Source organism: Rattus rattus, chromosome 4 (genome assembly GCF_011064425.1).
Source record: "Rattus rattus isolate New Zealand chromosome 4, Rrattus_CSIRO_v1, whole genome shotgun sequence".
Taxonomy (NCBI): domain Eukaryota; kingdom Metazoa; phylum Chordata; class Mammalia; order Rodentia; family Muridae; genus Rattus; species Rattus rattus.
Window position 1 is genome coordinate 165,321,487 of NC_046157.1, and position 23,310 is coordinate 165,344,796.

The window sequence follows — 23,310 nt, forward strand, 5'->3', positions numbered from 1 at the left end:
CTCTTTTTTTAGAGATTTATTTATGATATATAAGTACACTGTCGCTGTCTTCAGACACACCAGAAGAGGGCATCAGATCTCATTACAGATGGTTGTGAGCCACCATGTGGTTGCTGGGAATTGAACTCAGGACCTCTGGAAGAGCAGTCGGGTCCTCTTAACCGCTGAGCCATCTCTCCAGCCTTTGCCCCTACTCTTAAATGTTCTGATAGTTTGATACTTCACAGCACATTAACTCTCGTGAGGCACAGTCAGACCACAGTGGTCCATTCCTTGCTCGGATCCTGTGTCCTGGACTCTCGTGATACCTTCCCTGACTGGTGAAGGAGACAGGATGTGCATGGACATCCCTCCCTCACGGACTCCAGGGGTCTCCTCACATTCATTCCTGAAACAAGTGAGCGAGTGTGTGACCACACACAGCCTGCAAACCTAGCGTCAGTCATTGTCGCATCTGCTAACAAAGATCCCAGAACTTGTGTGCTCCTCCTTCTCTTGTGCCTTTAGTCCTTCGTGCCAGCTTCAGGGCAGGTCCACTCAGGGCTTCTTAGTGAGTCTAAGGTTTGTCTCAGGGGCTTGCCCTCTATATGAACTGCCCGCTTTCCCCATGCCTGGTATGTGTGGTGTAAAGAAAAGGCAAGAACGGGAACTGAGTCTGGTCTGGCTCTGGGGTTGTCCTCCTGGGACCCTGGGTTGTGGTTCTCTGTCTGTACATGCTCTTCTCCAACATGTTTGCTCCGATGTCTTCACTTCCGTGTGGCAAAAATCTCCATACCCTCCAATCTCTTGACTTTTCGCACCTCTTCAGGTTCCTTGGGAGTGACAACCAGGACACCTTCTTCACCAGCACCAAGAGGCACCAGATTGTAAGTGGAGTTTGTCTGCTGCAGACCCTAATCTGACCAGGCTCAGAGAGGCCTGATGTATCCCAACCACCAACTCTGAGGTCTTCATGGCCACCATAAAGCTTTCTGTCACCAGAGGGCCGAAGCCTTAGAGACAGACCATCCCTGATCTTGCTGCATACAGTAAGGATATGGCCTGGATGCAGAACAGTGGGGGCAGGGGAATGTCCAGACTGCACTGGGACCAAGTGTAAGCCAGTTCCCTAACTATTACCCCTCCATAATCCTGGGGTTCAGAATTTTGTTTATGGACCTCTGAGGCAGACAACCAAGGTACCAGGCTCAGGTGAGGAGATCCTGTTGGCTTGCCAGAACAGACAAGGAAGAGATCTCAGTATACCCTAAGCCGGTCTGTTAAAAATCAGGCTACAAGGGCAGGTCTGAGGCTTTAGGGCAATGATTCTCAACCTGCAGATCACGTCCGCTTTGGCACTCAAATGACTCTTTCACAGGGGTCACCTAAGACCATCAGAAACCACAGATACTTACATTATGATTCATAACAGTAGCAAAACTACAGTTATAAAGTAACAATGAAAATAATTTTATGGGCTGGGCATCCCCTCAACGTGAGGAACTGAATGAAAGGTTGTAGTACTAGCAAGGTCAAGAACCCATGCACTGGGAGCTCTGTTCCAACAGCACGTGGGCAGAACGCTTATGACCACCAAAGGACACTGCTTCTAGTGGCCTCCAAAGCCAGAGGTTTTCCACTCCAGACAGGTAGCCTAACAGAGCTGACCCTACTGGAACAGGGGTCCATGCAAGTCATGGCATGAATAGGCCTGGGTTCCAACCCAAGCTTGGACTCTAAAACCATGTGACTCTGACTAAGGCTTCCTAGTTTGTAAGATGAAAGAATGACTGACTGTTATCCCTACCAGCGTGCTCAGGAATGTATGGCTGGGACATAGGACCTGGGTTTCAAGACCTTGGGAACACTCTGTCAATATGGTTATCTGTCACTAGGGGCCATAAGAGGTCATCCAAGGTTTCAGCACCATGATGGGTCTCCCTGTGTCTTAGTTAGGGTTTTATTGCTGTAAATAGACACCATGACCAAGGCAACTCTTATAAAGACAACATTTAACTAGGGCTGGCTTACAGGTTCACAGATTCAGTCCATTATCGTCAATGCAGGAGCATGGCAGCATCCAGGCAGGCATGGTGCAGGAGGAGCTGAGAGCTCTACATCTTCATCTGAAGGCTGCTAGGAGAAGACTGGCTTCCTGGCAGCTAGGATGAGGGTCTTAAAGCCCACAACCACAGTGACACACATACTCCAACCAGGCCACACCTCCAAATAGTGCCACTCCCTGGTCCAAACATAATCAAACCATGACACCCTGCTATGCCATCACATGACCAGTGATGGGTCTATCTCCAACCTATCCCTCAGCTATTTGAGATCCTGGCCAAGACTCCATATGGCCACCAGAAGAAAGGCTTGTTTGGGATTGATCAGCTGCTGGCAGAAGGTGTATTCAGTGCAGCCTTCCCTCTGCATGATGTGAGTCTCCGGGTGGGAGATTGAACCAGGGTGGACTGTGAGTTCCCCCCAGTGCTATTGTTCACCTTACCTACAGGAGGAAAAGGGGTCTTGCCCTCTGTGACTGCTACCCTGGGGTCAGGAATACCAAATGTGTAGCCTTGGAATGTGAAGTAGCCAGTGCTGGGGGCTGAAAGCTCAGCTTGGTCTCCTGCCCTTGCTAGGGGTCCCCACAAATATACCAGGCCCCACTCCTGATACTAAGGCTGGGCTCCTCAGGCAGCATCTCTCACCAGGGATGATAGGAAGGTCTCTGGTACCCTTCTCCCTACCCAGATGCCTGGCAGTCTGGGGCAGTGGCAGAGAGAGACATTCGCCACACCAGCTGCCTTGTGCTACCCTGATCCCCATACTACCATCCTTGATACAGACCCATGTCGGTTAGGACATGGTTACTCATGCCCCAGCTTTTCTGCAGCTTCAACCATACAGGAGAGGCCTGCAGAGTAATTCCAAAAGGTCTTGAGTCATGCTGACACATGAGGCCCTGGGGACAGTCCTGTTTGATATCATGTAGATAAATGAAGTAAGTGTAGAAATGTCAGGTACCGGGGTTGGGATTTAGCTCAGTGGTAGAGCGCTTGCCTAGAAAGTGCAAAGCCTTGGGTTCGGTCTCCAGCTCCGAAAAAAAGAAAAGAAAAAAAAAAAAAAAGAAATGTCAGGTACCCACCAACACACACACAAGCATATACACATACACACCATACATACGTACGTATGTACATACATACATACATACATAATACATACAACAGACACACAGACATACCACACACACACCACACATACATACAGACATACCACACACACATATACCACACACACATACATACATACATACATGCATGCATACCACATGCACATATAGACAGACAAACATACCACACATAGAGACATACCGCACACACATACATACATACATACATACATACATCACACATACACAGACATACATACATTCCACACACAGAGAGACATACCACACACACAGACATATATAACACACATACACACACACACACACACAAATACCACATACACACACATATACCACATACACATACAAATATACCACATACATACATACCCCACACACATGCACAGTCATACATACATACCACACACAACACATGCACACACACACACCACACACACGCTTGGAGTGGCATCACTCTCCCTGTCAACTGAGCTGGGATGCATGGGGAGAGGCTCATAGCTTAGGGACCACACAGCATTTGTGTCAGGTTTGAAAGACCTCACAGAGCTGTTGGTCAACCTTTTGGATTCATGCCCTGACCTGGACACTCAGCAGTCCCAGGAGTCAAGGGAGCTCAACTTATATTTCCCTTCAGACTCTTCTTCATTCATCCCTTTATGATTCTGATTATGTTTTCTCCTTAGAACAACATCATCCACTAGGGTTCATGCCATTTGCCTGCATTGGAGGGTGGAGTTGTGGGTTTGGGTCACCACTGAAGTTCCCATACCTAGAAGTGCGCCCTGTGGAAGAAGCCCAGTGGAGAAGCCCAGCCTAATGACCTCTTATTCCTAGGGCCCGTTCTCTGTAGTCCCAGAGAGTTCACAGGTCCTCACCCAGCGCCAAGTCCTATTCAAGCACTGGGCTCGCTGGGGCAAGTGGAGGAAGTACCAGCCTCTGGACCATGTGCGAAGGTACTTCGGGGAGAAGGTGGCTCTCTACTTTGCCTGGCTTGGTGAGTCGAGTCTCGGTACTTGGTCCTTATGTAATAACAGTCTGCCCTCTGGGACAGCTCTGCCAGCAGGTCTTACTCCCCTGATGATACGACAGACACTAGGCACTGCACTGGGGGCCCCTTACTTTGTGGGGTCCCTTGTGACCTCAGCTAGCTTCCACAGACCCTTCGGGAAGCTCCCTCAGGAACTCCTACCCTGAGGGAAAAGACACACCTATGGAGGGGACTGCTCCAAACCTTTCTCCGATCCTCTCAGTCCGGCTGGCACCTCCAGAGACTAGCTGCTCTCCCTGGGGTCTGCCTTCTGACCTTCCCCACCCTGGGATTTGCCTTTCTTGCTGTCCAGTATGGCCATGTTGGAGGACTTCAGGAGGGGATGGGGGAGAAGGACTCTTCATCTAGGTTCCAGAGAGAGAGAGAGGGAGAGAGAGAGAGAGAGAGAGAGAGAGAGAGAGAGAGAGAGAGAGAGAGAGAGAGAGAGCGCATTTTATAGATGTCTTCCTGGCCTCACAGGGACAGTAGGGCGGAGCCAGGACACCAGGCTGGGTCTGGGCTGACTATACAGGAAGCAGGTAGATGCATATTTGATGGATGTAGGTACCTCAGGAGACCTGGGTGTGGTCCATTGAGATGATGCCCAGATGGGGTGTGGGGATAAGGGAGGGTCCAGAATGACCCACACCTTCTCAGGGCCTTCAACTGCAACGAATCCTGTGCCTCTCAGAAAGACATCAGTGAGGGGTTGGTTGGAGGTGTGCAAATGCTAGGGGGCACTATCAGGAGATGAAGGGCCAGTGGGATGGAGGGAGAGGGACACTGGTATTCAGCCAACGTGGTGAGAGTCCAGAGTTGAGAGCAGATACTCAGTCAAGGGTAGTGGCCAGGGGTGACTCCCGAGTCTCTCAGTATCCCGTCCAGATGTTTTAGTACCCACTGGGCTAAGCCTGAGTTCAAATACAACCCAGGACGCCCAGTTTCTAACTGCAGGACTCTTGTGTCCCCTTCCAGGGTTTTACACTGGTTGGCTCCTGCCCGCGGCAGTAGTGGGCACAGTGGTCTTCCTGGCGGGCTGTTTCCTGGTGTTCTCAGATGTACCAACGTAAGTGGCCTCTCTTCACTCTTCAGCCTTCCTGGGCCTCATGAGGGTGCATGGCTATGGGATTCCCGAGCGCCAGGCCCTGTGTAGAGCTGGGGTGGAGGAGTGTGGTGAGCCCAGCCTGCTCTCCTGAGGTCACGGCTAGAAGGCAGACTACACAGAGATGCCCTAGGCTGACCCAGGTGGACAGAGGTGCCCCAGACTGACAGATGCTCAGCGGTGTCCCCAGACCAGACTGACAGTCACCTTCTGTCCTTAGAACAGTGTAGGTTTTGTGTTTGACTTTATCGTGTGACCAGAAGTCCAAAGGACTATCTTTCATTGCTACTGTTGCATATATTCAGAAACAACCGCCTTTAAAGGAAGTGATTGGTGGGGCTGGAGATGGAGCTCAGTTGATGGACGCTTGTCTAGCACGCTGAAGCCTTGGCTTTGGTCCCTAGCACCTCACTAGCTAGATGTGGTGGTGCACACCCTCAATCCCAGCACTCGGGAGACGGATACAGGAGATTCAGAAATTAAAAGAATCCCTCAGCTACCTAGCAAGTTCAAGACCAGCCTGGAATACACGAGACCCTGTCTCAAAAAATAAAACAAACGAACCAAGAGTTCTAGGGCTGGAAGAACGGTGGAGGAGGGAGTGGGTACAGCTCCTGGAACCGCGTGCAAACCCCACAGGCAGGAGCTGTGCCACAGCTCGGACACCTTCGACATGTGCCCACTGTGCTCCGACTGCTCCTTTTGGCTGCTCTCCAGTGCCTGCACCCTGGCCCAGGTATGGAATGAGAGCTGGGGTCAGGGTGTTGAGGGCTGGTGGCTCCTGTAGGTCCTGGCTCTGCGAAGGCAGACCCCCTCAGGGAACTCTGTCAGCTGTCGTCCCCTAACCTGTCAGTCCGGTTAGGTGGGGTGTATGATTCATAAATGACAGACTAGAGTGTGCCTGGAGTCGCTCGTACTGTGTTAGCATTAGCCATATATATGGCTGCCAGTTTGCATTCTGTTGTCATAAAATACCAGGTTCTGATCTCAGCCCAAAATGAAGGGAAGTAAGGACAGGAACCTGGAGGCAGGAAACTGAAGCAGAGGCCCTGGAGAAATGATGCTTCCTGGCTTTGTTGACAACTTCATGCTCAGCTTTTCTCTTCCTTACCTCCCTGTGGCCCTCCCTTCTCTCTTCCTCGTCCTTCCTTCCTCATCCTCTTCCTCTTCCTTCTTCTTTTCTATTTTAGTTTTTCAAGACAGGGTTTCTTGACGGAGTGGTGGTAGCACACACCTTTAATCCCAGTGTTTGAGAGGCAGAGGCAGGCAGATCTCTGTGCATTTAAGGCCATCTGATCTATAGAGCAAATTTCAGGACAGCCAGAGCTACACAGAGAAGCCTTGTCTCAAAACCCCTCACTGCTCCCCCCCCCCAAAAAAAGATTACATCTAGGTGCCGGGGACACATCTTTTGAGAGTCACAACCCAACCCCTCCCCTACCAAGCCTCCAAACTTCCTGTCCACCATGTGCCCGGCGTTGCCCAGTTCCACTGTCTCTGAGAAACTAAAGTCTCCTCTCAATGTGCTCAGGTCAGACAAACCCAAGTCAGGCAGAAGTGAGACCAGGTGGGTGAGACTGAGTTGTGGGCTGAGGATGTGGCTTACTCGCTTGAGTTCTTGCTTAGCATCTGTGGGACCCTGGGTTTGGCCCCCTGTGCCACATAAACAAAGGTGGCAGTATGCACCTGAGATCCCAGAATTTTGGAGCTTGTAGGAGGATCAGGAGTTTGAGCTGCATAGTGAGTTTGACAGTATTTTTTTTTTTTGAGCTCTGTTAATTTATTACTTTTTATTCATTTATTTTTTTTTTATTTTTTTATGAGTACACTGTAGCTGTCTTCAGACACACCAGAAGAGGGCATCAGATCCCATTACAGATGGTTGTGAGCCACCATGTGGTTGCTGGGATTTGAACTCAGGACTTCTGGAAGAGCAGTCAGTGCTCTTGACCTCTGAGATCTCTCTAGACCCTGTGATGATAACAAAAAAAAAAAAAAAAAAAAAAAAGATTCCTTAGACTGAAACTACTTACTGTGGCTCCTGGGTAGACTCCCTTTCCCATGTTCCTCATGCATTGTGGTGAACCTGTATGGGAAGATACCCCAGCTCCTCACAGCTAAGCCGTGAATCAGTCCTTGGGAAGACCCGGCGTCCGCCTTTCCCTCTAGGCTGGGCGGCTCTTCGACCACGGCGGCACTGTCTTCTTCAGTTTGTTCATGGCACTGTGGGCGGTGCTGCTTCTGGAGTACTGGAAGCGGAAAAACGCCACGTTGGCCTACCGCTGGGACTGCTCTGACTACGAGGACATTGAGGTAAGTGAGCTGGGCTGGGTGGCTTCTGGCAAGGGCCACACCCTGTTGAGCATGGCTCCCTTTCAGGAGAGGCCTCGGCCCCAGTTCGCTGCAACAGCACCCATGACAGCCCTGAACCCCATCACGGGGGAAGATGAGCCTTACTTTCCTGAGAAGAATCGTGTACACCGCATGCTGGCCGGTTCTGTGGTGCTCTTGATGATGGTACGGGGGTCCCGCCACCCTGCCTCCGTCCTCTGCCTCTGTCTTCCTGAGCCACAAGGGTTGTTCCACTCTGCAGCTCCAAAGACCCTCACTGACCTCCAGAAAGGCACGGAGCCCAGAGCGAAGCTATGGGCTCTCATAACAGGGTGTACATGCATGTGTCCTGTGAGGGGCTCTGGAACACCCAGAGCACAGGGCACCCATTAAACAAGGGAATGGACATGAACCCGGGGCCCACTAATCCCTTTGATACCTTCTAGCCAAAGACTGCTTCAAAGTACCCCAACCCTTTCCAGGTACCATGGGTCCCAATTCAGGGCTGTAAGGAGGTGGGTGAATGGGACAGGGACACAGTTCTCCAACACTGCCCAGTATAAGAGTAAAAGAACAACATATAGTAATCACCTGGCATTCTGTCCTCCCTCCCAGTCCCAACCTGTCCCACCCTCTGGAGGACCCATGGGACATAGGCTGCAGACAGGAGCCCCTGGCAAAGGAACCTGTGTGCTGTAGACCCAGAGGCTATGGGTGCCGGGGCCACAGCAGGGGCTCAGGACCTCCTTGTCCTGCAGGTGGCTGTGGTGATTGTGTGCCTTGTATCTATCATCCTGTACCGGGCCGTGATGGCCATCATCGTGTCCAAGTCGAACAACGCCTTCCTCTCGGCCTGGGTGAGTCTCTGCTGCCTGTCCTTCCGACCCTCCCACCCCACCGGTCCTGTGCCTGCTCTGATTGCCCGTTCCCTATCAGGCTTCACGAATTGCCAGCCTCACAGGGTCCGTGGTGAACCTTGTCTTCATCCTCATCCTCTCCAAGGTCTATGTGATCCTGGCCCAGGTCCTAACGAGATGGGGTGAGCACTGACCAAAGCAGATGGAAATGTGAACTGTCCAATTCCCAAGAGGTTTCTGGGCCTTCCCCACGAGATCTGCTTAAAATGGTACTGGCAGGACCTCAGGGAGAAGAAGGCCATGGGCACTCAGCCAGGGGCACTGCTTCTCCAACCTTCCTCACCAGATCCTTCAAGCTTGTGCAGCCCTCAGGGTGAGACCAGACCTTGTAGAGCAAGGACTCACACCTCCGACAAATGGACTAGGGCTGGGGCTGAGCTGTGTTGAGCTGAGACCACCCTGAATGTTTACCAAGTGTCTGTATCTGTCCCCAGGAGCAAGATGGCTCTCCCTCAGCCACTGTTTCTCTGCTTCTATTTGTTTCTGTCTTTGAGTGTCCCCAAGAGCAGATGTTAAGGAGGAGACCTAACCACTCATCCTACAGGGCTTTGCTTATACCAGCCCTGGCCAAGGCCCCGAGGAGGGGGGTCAGAGCAAACTCAGGGTACAGTGATCAAGGGGAAAAGGGACTGAGGGAATTCTCCAGGTGGGTACCAGGGCAGTTCTTACCTAAGGGGACATAGGGTTCCTGCGAGAATGTGCAAAGGACCTGGAGCTGGCGGAAGTGTCCCCACAGTTGTGGGGCCTCAGGTCCCCTTTCATGTTTCCACCATTGGTCTTGGCAAGTTTTTGCACAATAGCTTGGCTCTTACTCAGCCTTGACCAGGAAATTACTTTGTCCCTGGATATCCCCCGAATTCCCCAACTCATCTGCACATACTCTAAAACGATGGTTTATTTAATGTGTGTGTGTGTGTGTGTGTGTGTGTGTGTGTGTGTGCGCGCGCTCATGTATCATGGCTTGTGTGAGCTATGGCACATGTGTGGAAGTCCGGGGACAGTTTGAGAGGGTTAGAGCTCTCCTTCCATGTAAGCTCTGGGGAATGGAACTCAGGTCCTCAGGCTTGGCAGCAAGCACCTTTATTCACTGAACCATCCTACTGGCCCTGCATATACTATTTTAACGAGAATGCAAATGTTTGGTTTTAGTTTTCTTGTTTTGTTTGTTTGTTTGTTTGTTGTCCACGATTCCAGACACTTGTAATTGTACTGGTTACTTCTTTTGCCATAACTGTGACCAAAATACCAGACAGAGTGACTTAAGGGTGGAATTATTTATTTCCAATCACAGTTTCAGAGGTGTCAGTCCATCACAGCAGGGAGGGTGGGGTGCTCAGGAAGGAAGGAAGGCAGGGAGGAAGGAAGGAAGAAGGGGAATGCTGAGAGGAGTCGGGGGAGACAGAGCCCTAAGGACACCTGCTTCTCCAGTGGCAGCTTTCACCAACTGCCAGTATTATTTTTTTTTTCTTTTTTCTATTTTTCGGAGCTGGGGACCGAACCCAGGGCCTTGCGTTTGCTAGGCAAGCACTCTACCACTGAGCTAAATCCCCAACCCAACTGCCAGTATTATTATCTGCATGCAATTAACCCATCGAGAGTTTGATCCATTGATAAGGCCAGAGTTCTCACCAGCTACTTTCTGGAAACAGCCTCATGGACAGACCAATGGTTAGGCTTTAATTATATCCCAGACATCTTCCAGTCTAGACAAGCAGACAGGATTTACTGCCACTCTGATCAACATGCTTTAGGATAATTTTTGAAATTACAAGTTTAGGGCTGTTCTATGTTGACCCTCCCCTTTAATGAATTTCTTTAAAATATCTGGACAACATGGCTTCCTCCTCACCCTGGATGGTGGGGTGGTCTCACGGGAAAGGGGGCAGTGCACTATACACTGGCCAACATCCCTGGGGACTGAGTGAAAGTCCCAAATGCACAGAGATGCACCGGACACAGACCGCGTTTGAGGATGCCTTCACCCTCAAGGTGTTCATCTTCCAGTTTGTGAACTTCTACGCCTCGCCTGTGTACATTGCCTTCTTCAAGGGCAGGTAGGTGGTCGCCCTCCCAACATGTCACCTCTCCCCTGCCGCTCAGCTTCGCCCCACACCTGTCTGGGGTGCTCAGCGGCAGGTGGCCAGGGCAAAAGCACTGAGAAGGAATGATTTCCACTGGGCTCAGAGGGGACACGGGTCAAGTCTGCGTGTCTCCCAGGACAGGCCTCTGGGGTGGCAAAGAGGGAGGAGACAAGCAGACCCAGCCCCTCACGGCCTCACACCTTGGATCCTGGCAGGTTTGTGGGATACCCAGGCAACTACCACACCTTGTTTGGAGTCCGAAATGAGGAGGTGAGTGCACTGGGGAACATACCCAGACATAAAATGGGGGCTGGGCTACCTCTGTACCCACTGAGGCCTTGCTTTGCTGCCATTCTTCCTGTCTACCTTTCACCACTGTCCAAGCCAGTGACAAGACCTACAGCTGCTTCCCAGGACTCCAGCACTCTTGACCTCACTGGCCCCAGGTCCTGACTCAGAACACTGTCTAGAGAATGCGCACACCATGGGTGTCTAGCCGCTTTCTCCTTTAACCCTATGCACAATCAAGAGGCACCTGAGCCCTTAGGATGCCCCCTGTGAGCTATTTCACAGCCAAAGTCCCTCTGTGAGGACACCGAGGTCAGTGCCCCACAGCTTCATTGTCTGGGGTCCTCCCATGGCTGCTCTCTTCCACTAACCCCAGTGTGCTCTGCTTGTCCTTGGGAACTGGGAATTGGGAGAGCCTGGCTTCTTAGATGTGCCTAAGGAGACTTTTGCAGAAGATGGCATGTGGGTTCCCCAGGTGACAGCTTTAAGGCATCAAGGCATAAATAAGGAGTAAGGAGTGAATCCCATGTTGCCCAGACCTCCCCCCGCCCCCAAGAATTGTCTCTTCACTTCTGGCCTTGCTGAGGGCCAAGCAAGATTAGTCAGAAGTACAGGGCGTGTGGTGGGCACATCTGGAGCTCTCAGTTACGAAGCTGAACTTGGGGAACATGAAGTCCAGCAGCTATCACTGAGCGTCAGGTCTGAAAGAACCTTCTCTTTTTAGAGGAGGAGGGAGAGCAGTAATCTTCCCAGGGCCTGGGCCGTGACCTCATCTTCCTTCCAGCAAGATGGCTCCCCTCCCGAAGGGAAGCTGCCTACCTTACACTGAGGGGAAGGAATTATGCAGGGAGATGCAGAGTCATGGAATACTGCAACTTGGCCTCTTCCTCAGGAGCATGCTGGCCGCTGGCTGTGCCACATTAGGTAGTTTTTAGCTCTCAGTGAGACAGCCAACTGAGACTGCTTAGGTGAGAAAGGGCTGACTATTTGCTCTTGCGTTGGAACTATCCGGGACTCTGTGGTCCGAGAATGGCTGGATTGATTCCCCACGGCAGGCTGGGTTCTCAAGGTTCTCCCCACCTGGTGAGGACAGTATCCCGGTGTGGCTGGGCTTTCTTCCCTGTAGGGTAGGCATACCAGAAACTCCCTGACTCTGCCTCTTCACTGACCCACATCTTGGGTCTTTCCTGGAGCCTGTGGCTATAGCCTGCAGCCACCCAGTGGTTGTTCCCGAACCTAACTGAAGTGACATGGGGAGGGCTGATCTCTGCAATCCTCACAGTACTCCAGGCACGTCCTATAAAGATGTAGGGGGCAGAGAGGCAGCCACCTTTGGGGCAGAGAGAAGGCTATGTGGGTGTGTCCCCGGTCCCTCTGCCTTTGGCTAACCAGGAGTTGTGCAACTTCAGTGTCCAGCTGGAGGCTGCCTCAGTGAGCTGGCACAGGAGCTCCTGGTCATCATGGTCGGCAAGCAGATCATCAATAACGTGCAGGAGGTTCTTGTCCCGTGAGTCAACCTGCCCTCCCCTGACAGCGTCTAGGGACCAGGGTTTCCTCAGAGTGCTCAGAGAGTGAAGGGGAGGCAGGATGTGTCAGTCTCCTACGCCCTTCCACCTCCCCCAACCTCTGCCATATTGCAGAGCCCCACAACAGCCTCTCTCATTTGTTGCTGTGTCTGGGGCATTGGAGAGCCAGTCACCAGCCATGCTGTCGGACAGTTCAGTGAGGGAGGCCACATAGGCCAGCATGAGACAGATAAGCAGAAGACCCCAGACTCATGCCTGTTTCAGACTCCCTTGGAAGGGACCAGCTCCCCATCCCTGTCCCACAAGCTGGAACTGTGCCCCAGCCCCTCTTATAGGCTGGAGTCCTCCACAGGGTCTGCCTGGGAATCGTCTCCTGCCTGGAGGCTACACCAACCCAGATGTCCACTCCTACCCTCAAAAGGCAGAATTGCACTGGCCCTGACACGGCAACCGTGCATCCCGACTTCTCTGGCGATCCGTGGGCCCAGGAAGTAGAGGGTGCAGCTCAGTGCAGGTGCAGAGAGCGCGCGAGAGGGAGCCGGCAGACATCTGTGCCCTCATACACTCTGATAAGCGACACATGCGCTCTGTGCGTGATATCTCACTACCTCTGTCCAAACCCACACAGACAGACAGACAGACAGACACGCACACGCACACGCACACACACTCGCACAGGACTGACACATGCCTCCCAGGTGTGATACAGTCATCCTACTTATCTGGCCCCAATAGGATGAAGCCAATACATTTGGCCCCATGGCCTCTGCTTTCTGTGGACCCAGCTGTTAGCCTCACTAGCTCCTTCCTAGCTTTGGTTTGGTTCTATCCCCTGGAGATCCCAGGGAGCCGGGTTGACCTTTTTGAAGACACAACAGGGAACCAGAAGAGCAAACTGGATCATGTCCCACAGAGGGGGTCCCAGGGCGTTGGAGGATTCTGACCTGCAACACAGCCCCTTGCCCTAGGCAACCTGGCCCCAGAGAACAAGCGCATCCAGGGTGCGCGTTCTCTCAGACTAGCTTGACCATCAGCTGGGTGTGGGAGCAGCCATGCCATTTCCCGCCTTCTACCTGCAGAAAGCTGAAAGGCTGCTGGCAGAAGTTGTGCTCCCGGAGGAAGAAAGCTGGCATGGGGGCCAACCCAGCACCTTGGGAGGCTGACTATGAGTTGCTGCCTTGTGAGGGGCTATTTCATGAATACCTTGAAATGGGTGAGACCTGCACTGCAGCCACTCTGGCCCTGGCCTACCCTGAAATGCAATGTGCCATTATGGGGGTGGGGTGAGTGTGGGGGGCGGGGAGTTAGGCCTGCCCATATCCAGAGAAATGATAGAGTGGCTACAGAGCCAGGGTGGGTGGAAAGGTTTGGGGAGGCTGAGGCTGTGTATTAGGGAAATCAGGTCCAGGCACAGGACCATGGTTCTCCAGCCTGTGAGGGCAGGCACAGGTCGGCCAAGTCAGCCTGGAGAACTGATTTTCTCCAGCGATTTCCTCGGTTGTGAAACAGCCAGCCAAGTGGTGGCCCATACCTATGGCTTGAAGGGTGAGATGGCTTTAAGTGCAGGGTTTTGTCTGGCTAACACGAGGGAGATTGGGCATAGTCATAACTTGCAGAGTGCCTGACCTTCCTTGGCAAGCAAAGTAGAACCAGTAACAGTTGCAGAATCATTCTGCGGACTTATAAAAAGGGGAGCTTACCCGGAGCTGGTTGATATTATGTATCCTCATGCCCTGGACAATGGCCAATGAACTCCCTAGCAATTTTACCAAAAACCCTGGGGATAAACGGGGATGACAGTTTTAAAGCCAGAAGCAGGTTTTGCTTTCCTTCCTGCCATTAAGAGTTCCTACCCTGGGTTCGGTCCCCAGTTCCCTGGGTTCGGTCCCCAGCCCCGAAAAAAAGAAAAAAAAAAAAAAAAAAAAAAAAAAAGAGTTCCTGACTTCGGGTGTACTGGGTGGCCAAGGCCATGCAGGAGCACCAAGATCAGAGCAGTGCACATCACAGCTCCCGAGACCCAGGGGCAGTCAGTATCCCTTGCATTGACTACAACAGGAGAGGAAGAAATGGGGTGAAATGAACTGCCCAGACAGCCGGATGGGCAAGCTAGGCGTCCCTTTTCCATACCACCCCCGCCCCCCGCCACGGGTGGTCTGAGAGGTTTACCAGCTCCAGCCAGTTGCCACTCCTGCTCTGTAGTGCTGCAGTTTGGGTTCGTCACCATCTTTGTGGCCGCCTGCCCGCTGGCGCCGCTTTTTGCCCTACTCAACAACTGGGTGGAGATCCGCCTGGATGCGCGCAAGTTTGTGTGCGAGTACCGGCGTCCCGTAGCGGAGCGCGCCCAGGACATCGGCATCTGGTTCCACATCCTAGCGGGCCTCACCCATCTCGCGGTCATCAGCAATGTGAGCGCCTGGCCCGCCCTGCGGGATGGTGCTGGGCGGTGGTGGGTGGTGGTGGTGGTGGCGGTGGTGGTGGTGCTGATCTCACTCTGACCCCTCCTCCGCAGGCTTTCCTACTGGCCTTTTCCTCCGACTTCCTGCCGCGTGTCTACTACAGCTGGACGCGCGCCCCTGACCTGCGTGGCTTCCTCAATTTCACGCTGGCGCGTGCGCCGCCCACCTTCACCTCGGCACACAACCGCACTTGCCGGTGAGGCGGAGTCCGAGGGTGCGGACTTTGCTTTTTGTACTATTGACTTATCCCTTCCGCTCCCCATTCCCCGGAGATGTACGTTTTTGTTGTTTGGCTTTCAACACGATCTCTCACGCATGTACCGCACCAAAGAGGCAGAGTAGGGGAAATAGACTGAATCAAATGGCCCATTTGCCAGCTACAGCTCAAGCCTAGGGAGCTACCAAGTCTTGTGTCTCTGGCAGGTACCGGGCTTTCCGGGATGATGACGGACACTATTCCCCAACTTACTGGACTCTCCTGGCCATCCGCCTGGCCTTTGTCATCGTGTTTGAGGTATCTAAGGCATCAGAAAGCTCTTCCAATGACTCCCATTCTCTCGCTGGCCCCTGTACTTAACTTGATGCCCTGACTTGCTTTGCCTAACCTAAGCCTGTGGCATGGGAGGGGTCGGTATGACCAACAGAACTCCCATTCTATTTTCCAGGCAAAACAAAATTCTGTCTTACTTTCCCTTGCTGGCCTCTGTCCCTGGCTCCTGGGCTAGCCACTGAATGCTTTGCAGATTGCAAGGTGCTATGGGAACTCTGAAGGGCTGGCTGGTCTCTCATCAAGGCCCCTGCTCTTCTGTTTTGTCCTCTCCTGCCCGGTAACCCCAGTTCCGCTCGCCTGGGCAGCCTACTTGGTACTCTGAAGGCTAGTCTGGGCTTTTTTTTTAAGAGGGTTGGGGCGGGGCTTCTATCCCCAGCATGTGGTGTTCTCTACTGGCCGTTTCCTGGATCTCTTGGTTCCTGACATCCCAGAATCTGTGGAGATCAAGGTGAAGCGGGAATACTACTTGGCTAAACAGGCACTGGCTGAGAATGAGGTGAGCACCCAAGCCGCCGTGTTGGCCTTACAGCCCTGTCCCTCACACTCAGGGTGCATGACTAAAGCACAGACCTTAATGTCTGCCTAGTCGATCCTGGCAGAACATCTACCAAGTGGGTGAAGGACGGAGGGGTTATTTACAGTCGCTTCAAGCAGACAATTCACTTTCTTTGAGACAGGCTCTCCTTGGAGCAACAGGAGTGAAGGATGACCAGCCTCCAAGCTCAGAGCCCAGTCTGGGTCTTCCAGCCTAGGGTCCATGGACTTGTGACCACCTTCCCTCCTTCTCTGAGGTCATAGTAGGGGTTCCTGGAGGCTGACAACTTGCCTGGAAGACTGTTCACTACTGTCTTTTGGAGACCATGGCTGTGCTCCTGGCCCCAGCTCAACTCATCCCCACTCTTGGTTTAGAATAACCATGACCCTTGGCTGCCACCGTCCTCTGCTCACACATTCTGATTGGTCACTACCCCTGCTAGATGTTCCTTACCGATCTGGAGCAGCAGTGCTTAGAGATATCTGCTGGCCTTAGGGGATAGCCCCTACTGCCATTCCTAAGTCCCACTGAGCCAATAACTTGTGTCCCATCCCCCTGTGCACCCCCCCATGTCAAAAAGCAAAAGGGCTGTTTGAAATGCTGGCTTCTGTGGCTTCTCAGTTTTGCGGACCATTGCACTCAGAGAAAATCTTGTTCTTCCTTTGCTTCACCTATCCTATCCCTAGTATCACTAATGACTTTCCCATCCCTAAACCAAAGGTTGAGGGCCCTCTGTACCTTAGTGATGAGGAAGTGGCTTCACTGTGGACATGAGATCTCCCCTCTGCCCCCCACCATGGCATAACCAATTGAAAGGTTAAGACTCTGGGGTCCCTGCCTTCTCAGGGCTTTGTTCAGTTCTTTTACAGCATTCCTTGTGGTAGTATAGGGTCAGATTACCCCTCTAGACCCACCATCTGCCTTTCCTTACATGGTCATTACCCGACACACCTGGCTCTTAGACCTGACATCATGAGTCCCAAGCCACCATTCTAGGCTTATTTACTACTCTTCCTTCCACACCTATCTTCCCAAGGCCTGTCTATGAGTTCTTTATCTTGACAGATCAAGGGCCTCTGCAGTATCCCCTGTACCTGTGTGCCTTCCAGTGTTGGGCCAGAAACTCAGCACACAGCAAGCACTGAGGGGGAGGGCTGGGAATGAAGGCTTACAACCCTTATAGTGGAAACAAAAACCAGATTCCTGTGACACCTATGACACCTAGTGGGCCTATCCCCCCCCACCCCCAGTGTTCCTGCTATTCAACCATGCTGGAATGAAGGTCTCAAAGTCACTGCTTCTCCGTGCTCATTGCCGTAGGGTTGTTAGGACTGGTGATGAGAGGGACACCCAGTTTTGGAAGGGCCAAAGATACATACTCCCTTTGAAAAACGCTTTCCTAAACTATGCCGCCCCCATCCCCTCCACTTAACTCTGGCAACTCCTCCTCTCAGCTGTGGCTGTGCTCACTCTGACATCTGACACAGACTGAGGCTGCACATTGAAGCTGTGGCCTGACCACTGGGCAACCTAGCCAGTTCAACGACTGCATTTGCTAGGGAGTAATAAAGCCTTTATTCCATGACCCATATGTACTGGTTTTTTTTTTTTGTTTGTTTGTTTTTTGTTTTTTTATGGTCTTTAAGCTCCATTGCTGTACGTGAGGCATTTGAAGTACACATGAGGCTGGGTGTGGGAGTCAGGGGACAACTCTGAGGAGCCAGGTCTCCCACTGCGGGCTCTCGGGACTGAGTCCGGCCAGGTTTGGGCAGTGTAATGGTTCAGATGGAAAACGTCTCATATGGCATTTGAATACTTCCTTCTCATTTGGTGACGCTCTCTGGGGAAGTTTGGTGGTACAGCTTGGCTGGTGGAAGTTTTAACAAGAGGGAGCCGTTCCGGGTGGTGCTCTGTGCTTCATCGATTATGGGTCAAGATGTGAGCTTTCATCCTGCTGATAATGCCACCTCTACCATTACAGGCTTTAACCCTCTGGAACCATAAGTCAGAATCAACCTTCTTTTGCAAGTTGAGTTTTTTAAAAAACCACAGCAACACTAATGCATGCGGCACTCACTTTTACTGCTAATTCATTTCACTGGCTCTACCTCTAAAATATCCAACTCGCCAGAACAGAGACCAGAACTTGCTTTTAACCAAAGGAATCTCAGTAAACACACTGCTGAGACCAACAGAGGGTGGCCTGGGCCTATGTATGCCTCACCCCTAGGACAACCTATAGACTCCTATAGGTCACTCGGGAGTGACCCATAGACTCCCAGTGACTTATACTGGACAACAGGGTCTTGTCTACAATAATATAGGAGCGTGTTGGCTGCTGGGACCTGAAAGTGGACTCACTGTGGTGTGCAGATGTGTGCCTAGCTGCAGACTGCATATTCTGGGTGGAGATGCTGGCGCCAGCCTTCTCAGCAGCAGAGGTGCCAGGCTAGTCTCTTGCTTTAGCCCTCCAACAGTACTTTCTATCACATGGGCGATATAGTAGCTTTCCCTAATTACCCATGCTCATCTCTCTCCACCCCTTCCTTCTCACAGCCCATGATCTGGTACCTGTTCCCAGACCCAACCTCAGCCTGGGTGCCGGGAGCCTGTCATAGGAATGTCAACAGAAAACTCACAAAACTGTGGATGTGGCAGGTTTTGTAAAGGCCGTGCTGCTCCCTGAACAAAGCTGTCTCAGCAGCAGCTCTGGGGCAGCTGCCGACTGGGCCGGGAGGTCAGGCCAAGGTACAGGGGCAGGTGAGACTTCTTCATGGAGACACAATGGCCAGGTCATTGGAAGGGGCAGTGCTAAGAAATGCTAGAGAATCACACCGTGTACTAGGGAACCGTCCAGGGACACTGTCACCACTCAGTCACAGGAAAGCGCATACACGGAATAAAAGGAGCTCCATTGCACTGCGTCTGGTTTCGGGTTTTATTTTAGAATTTATAAAATTCCAGTGTCATCCATATTCATGAGCCTTTACACATGTTTGCATATAATCTCCAAATTCCAAAGTTAAGGCCAAGGGACGGATGTAGCTATGGAAACACAGGACATGGAAGACATTCAACAAGGAGGAAAAGACACTCCCCACCCCTGCCCTAGGCTCCTCAATGTCTTGGAGGCTGCAGAGAGGTGACCTGGGTACAGTCAATTTCATAGTCCTCATTAACAATCAGAGAAAAGGAGTGAGACCCTGAACAGCTTAGGATAGGGCTAACATCTACAGACTTAGCAATAAAAGGAGATGTGCAAGATCCTGTGGTGAGAATTTAAACTTTACCTTCTGGTGGAGGGAGAGACTGGGTGTTGTAGGATGACAATGAAGATGAAGAGGGGGCTGGAGGGAAGCAAGGTGTCCCCAATCTCATGCAGATGAGAGAAGAGCCAGCTGCAGGTAAAGGCGCCCCGCCTCACCCACCTGCTCCAGCTGCCAGCCTACTGAGCAAGTAGGTGTTCCTTTCCCATCTTGGAACCGTTCCTCTAAGGGTACGTGTGGGACTGTCATCTACAGGGGACAGAAGCTAGACTTGGGAAAGCCATTCTGGATCCACTGAGGATTAGAGAGGACAGGTAGCCAAGCCTGAGTTATTAAATAGGGGAGTGAAAGACTTGGGGAAAAGGTGTCATAGTAGAAGTGACAGTTCTCAGGGAAGGCCATGAGATGGGCACAGGCTGGCTTTTCTAGTAACCCAAGAATCTGGGACTGGACATGTTGCTAGTTATCAGATGACCTGGAGATAAAAGATCTGTCCTCAGTTTCCACAGCCTAACAGGGGTCCTCTGAACTTGGGACCACTTCTTGGTGAGGTTGGCCTGCAGCCAAGCTAGCTGGAGGCCAGTGGTCCAAAAATTAACTCTTGTACCTGAGGAAAAGTTCTCCTTAGCTAGCAGTGCTCCCTGCACGGGGTCTTTTGTTTTCATTCTTCCTTTTTAATCCACGCTAAATGACCACCTCTGTTGATGAGACCTGCCCCTTCAGTCTGTTCCTCAGGACTGCATAAAGCATCCAGGCTATGCCTGCCAGAGCCTACATGGTCAGGCTGGCTGGGAATGAGCACCCAGCTCTGGCCCAGTCCCTGAATCATGTGGCCTGAGGGAAAGCACTGGCCTCCACTCTCAACTCAATGGCAAGCCTAGAATCACCGGAAATGTCTACATCAAGAGAAGAGCCTTGGGGTGGCACTAACCCACGTGAGAGTACTACCACACTGGCTGAGGTAGAAAGAAGGCAATGAACACAAGGTGTCTGGGCAAGGCAGGCAGAGGCAAAAGGTTGTGGGAAAGTTGAGCTGTTACTTAGGGTCGAGCCCCCTCCCCATCACCAAAGAAAAGCCAGTCTCTACCTCCCCTTTCCCCAAAGTCTCAAGCCACCCAAGTCCACCGTGACAGTTACAGGGAACCCAAGTAGCATACACACAGCTGTGCCTCTAAGATACATAGGATCATGAGGCTGAAGCTGCCCCTGATGCTTTCAGAACCCAAAGTGGGCACAGTGAGCACTATCTGAGGACCCAGGCCACCCTCTACCTCTCAGCCCACTCTATCACCAGGGCATCTGACCTCTTGTTGTCCAATACCATGCCTTCCTCCTATCCTGAAGCCTGTGCTAAGCAGATTTTGACAGCTAAAGGAAGCTGACTGCTTTCAACAGAGGAAGGTCTGGGCGACAGGTGGTGGGCAGGAGGGAGGTGGGAAAGGAAGAGGGCAAACGTTTTGGCTTTTATAAAGTCAAGGAAATTTATTTCCTGAGGTCATGACACAGGAAGTCAACTCCTAGCCGCTGTGGAGCTCTGCTGTGAAGGTCAGAGTGCTGACTACATGCTGGGTGGACCAGGAAGCTGGAGTCTGTGATCACGAAATGCTCGATTACCTTGCTTAGTGTTTCACGCAGTGGCGTGCCTTTCCCAGAGCACAGCGTCAGGAGCAGACCCTGAGCCTGCGGGTGCTGACCAGGCCTGGGGAAGCAGCCACAGAAGGCCAGCCCACCAGGCTTTGCTGCGAGACCTCGGGGAGGGGGAGCATCAACAATTTACGAGGGTCCAGCTGCTGAGTCAGATTGAGACAAACCATTGTGTGGTTGGGTTTGGGCAGCAGGCTGGAAAGGTTTCTTTTTGATCATTATCGTTTGGGGCCCCACGGGAGGGTCTTGGGGGCCACTTGAGCCCCAAAGCTGGGGAATTCTTCAGAGCTGCTCATATCAGGAGCCTGCGGAGAGGGAGAACACAACTTTAGCACAGGGTGGTTCTCACCCTTTTATAAAGGCCCTAAGTAACTAAGTAACTCCAGCCCATGCCCCATAGCCCACGAGCTTAGCCCACAGCAAATAACAAGGACAGAAGTGCCATCTGACCTTCTCACTGCTGTTGGAGGTCCAGGGAGCATCTCGCACCACAAAGCCTTTGGATGGTGCCTTGGACTCTTCATGTGCTGGGGGCTTCATGTAAACTTGCAGCGCCTCACTGTCCACCACATCAGCCAGCTGAGCAGCACAGGGAAGGTGGAGCTGCTCAGCCACAGCCCGTGGAGCCTTCTCCCGACAGCCACCGGGGAGCCACCCACCCCCCTGCTCAGCCACAGGCAGTGGAGCCTTCTCCCGACAGCCACCGGGGAGCCACCCACCCCCCTGCTTGCCCCTGCACTTGGATGCAGACAGTTACTTGGCTGTCATCCCAGGATCATGGCTGGGCCTCGGCCCTAAAGACCATGCCTGCTCAGAACTCACATATTCCTCTTCTAGGTTGAGGATATGGTCGATAGCTTCCTCCACATTCTCCGGGAGTCCTGTCACAGTGACGCAGTTAGGGTCTGGAGCTCCGCTCTGTGGGAAGCGAATGTCCACCTGGAAGAAGCACAGTGGCAAAGGGCATTAAAGGGAAGACTCTCGACCTCCACGCCAAATCTCATCCCTCCTGGCGCCATGGTCAGTAGCATTGGTAGGAGACTGAAGGCTGTCACTACCCTGGGAAAGACTCGAGTTCTCATCCTTGTGCTTCGGTTGGCTTTGTGGACTCACCTTGAACTCATCCATGATTTTCCGGATGGCTTTGCCTCTGGCACCAATGATTCGGGCATGCACACGGTGATCCAGGGGAACATCCTCAGAAACCATCTGCTCAAGCTCACCCACAATTTTCAGGATAGCATCACGGGCAGCTTCAGTGTTCTTCTCATACCCTGTGATGGTGATTTGGTCCTGGGGCTAAAAAGGAGAATGCAGTCAGAGGAGAGGGTAGACGATGGCTAGATGGCTGAACGCATCAGACTTCTCCCTAGGGAAGATTTTCATCCTCAGATGGCTAACATAAAACCACAGGTTAGATAGAGGGCTGGAAAGACGGCCAAGCAGGTAAGAGTGGTCGCTACACTTGCAGAAGACCAGAGATCCTAGCACCTGTGTGAGACAGCCCACTATGCCTCCAGCTCTAGGAGGTCTGGGAACCTGCATTCATTCATAAGCTCACACCCATGTACACGTGTACACACACACGTACACACACACGTACACACACACACACACACACACACACACACACACACAGAGAGATAATAAACATTAAAAACATAATCTTGGTGCCAGAGAGATAGCTTAGTGGTTGAGTGTTTACTGCTTTTACAAAGGACCTGGGTTTAATCCCCAGCTTCCACAACGCTGCTCACAACATCCTTAACTCCAAATCTAATGACCTCTTCTGACCCCCTTCAGTACTATACACAGGTAGTACACACACACACACACACACACACACACACACACACACACACACAAACAGAGTTAAAACATCCATATGCTCAAAATAACAATAATGATCTTTTTTTTGAGACAGGGTTCTCTGTGTGACAGCCCTTATTATCCTATAGACCAGGCCTCAAACTCACAGGGATCTGCCTGCTTCTGTCTCCACTGTGCTGGGAAAATAGGCGTTTGCCACCACTCCAGGCTAAAAGTAACGAACTTTTAAAAATAAAGTTGTGGGCTGGAGAGATGGCTCAGTGGTTGAGAACTGACTGCTCTTCCACGGGACCTGAGTTCAAATCCCAGCAACCACATGGTGGCTCATAACCATCTGTAATGAAATCTGATGCCCTCTTTTGATGTGTCTGAAGATAGCTACAAGTGTGCTCACCTAATAAATAAATCTTTAAAAAAAAATTGTAAACAAAACCAGACACAGAGTACCATCCATTAAGTAGCCATTACTTCCCAAAACCTGTAACAGATAAGTAGTGAAAATTTGGGGTTCTTTAAAAATACAGAAATGTGACTGTTTTTTATTCCCAGGTGTGGGATGTGGGGCTGCCTCAGACTCTCCAACAG

General features: G+C 51.9%; 2 protein-coding genes across 2 annotated transcripts in view; one reads left to right on the forward strand and one right to left on the reverse strand.

Annotated features, from left to right (window-relative positions):
- Window positions 1–17,339, forward strand: part of Ano7 (anoctamin 7) — a 28,983-nt gene extending 11,644 nt beyond the window's left edge. The window contains exons 7-24 of the mRNA XM_032901676.1: window positions 809–866; window positions 2,305–2,415; window positions 4,007–4,166; window positions 5,175–5,265; window positions 5,941–6,037; window positions 7,471–7,614; window positions 7,681–7,818; window positions 8,391–8,489; window positions 8,569–8,671; window positions 10,492–10,603; window positions 10,846–10,900; window positions 12,328–12,425; window positions 13,524–13,657; window positions 14,644–14,849; window positions 14,954–15,096; window positions 15,324–15,414; window positions 15,827–15,946; window positions 16,128–17,339. Of these exons, the coding sequence (XP_032757567.1) occupies window positions 809–866; window positions 2,305–2,415; window positions 4,007–4,166; window positions 5,175–5,265; window positions 5,941–6,037; window positions 7,471–7,614; window positions 7,681–7,818; window positions 8,391–8,489; window positions 8,569–8,671; window positions 10,492–10,603; window positions 10,846–10,900; window positions 12,328–12,425; window positions 13,524–13,657; window positions 14,644–14,849; window positions 14,954–15,096; window positions 15,324–15,414; window positions 15,827–15,946; window positions 16,128–16,202 (2,035 nt within the window). The 3' untranslated portion in view covers window positions 16,203–17,339. The remainder of the gene's footprint in view (window positions 1–808; window positions 867–2,304; window positions 2,416–4,006; window positions 4,167–5,174; window positions 5,266–5,940; window positions 6,038–7,470; window positions 7,615–7,680; window positions 7,819–8,390; window positions 8,490–8,568; window positions 8,672–10,491; window positions 10,604–10,845; window positions 10,901–12,327; window positions 12,426–13,523; window positions 13,658–14,643; window positions 14,850–14,953; window positions 15,097–15,323; window positions 15,415–15,826; window positions 15,947–16,127) is intronic.
- Window positions 17,340–18,904: 1,565 nt separating this feature from the next.
- Hdlbp (high density lipoprotein binding protein) overlaps window positions 18,905–23,310 on the reverse strand; it is a 70,243-nt gene continuing 65,837 nt past the window's right edge. The window contains exons 25-28 of the mRNA XM_032901675.1: window positions 22,009–22,194; window positions 21,718–21,834; window positions 21,346–21,474; window positions 18,905–21,200 (exon numbers count right to left, since the gene is read on the reverse strand). Coding sequence (XP_032757566.1) covers window positions 21,114–21,200; window positions 21,346–21,474; window positions 21,718–21,834; window positions 22,009–22,194 — 519 coding nt within the window. The 3' untranslated portion in view covers window positions 18,905–21,113. The remainder of the gene's footprint in view (window positions 21,201–21,345; window positions 21,475–21,717; window positions 21,835–22,008; window positions 22,195–23,310) is intronic.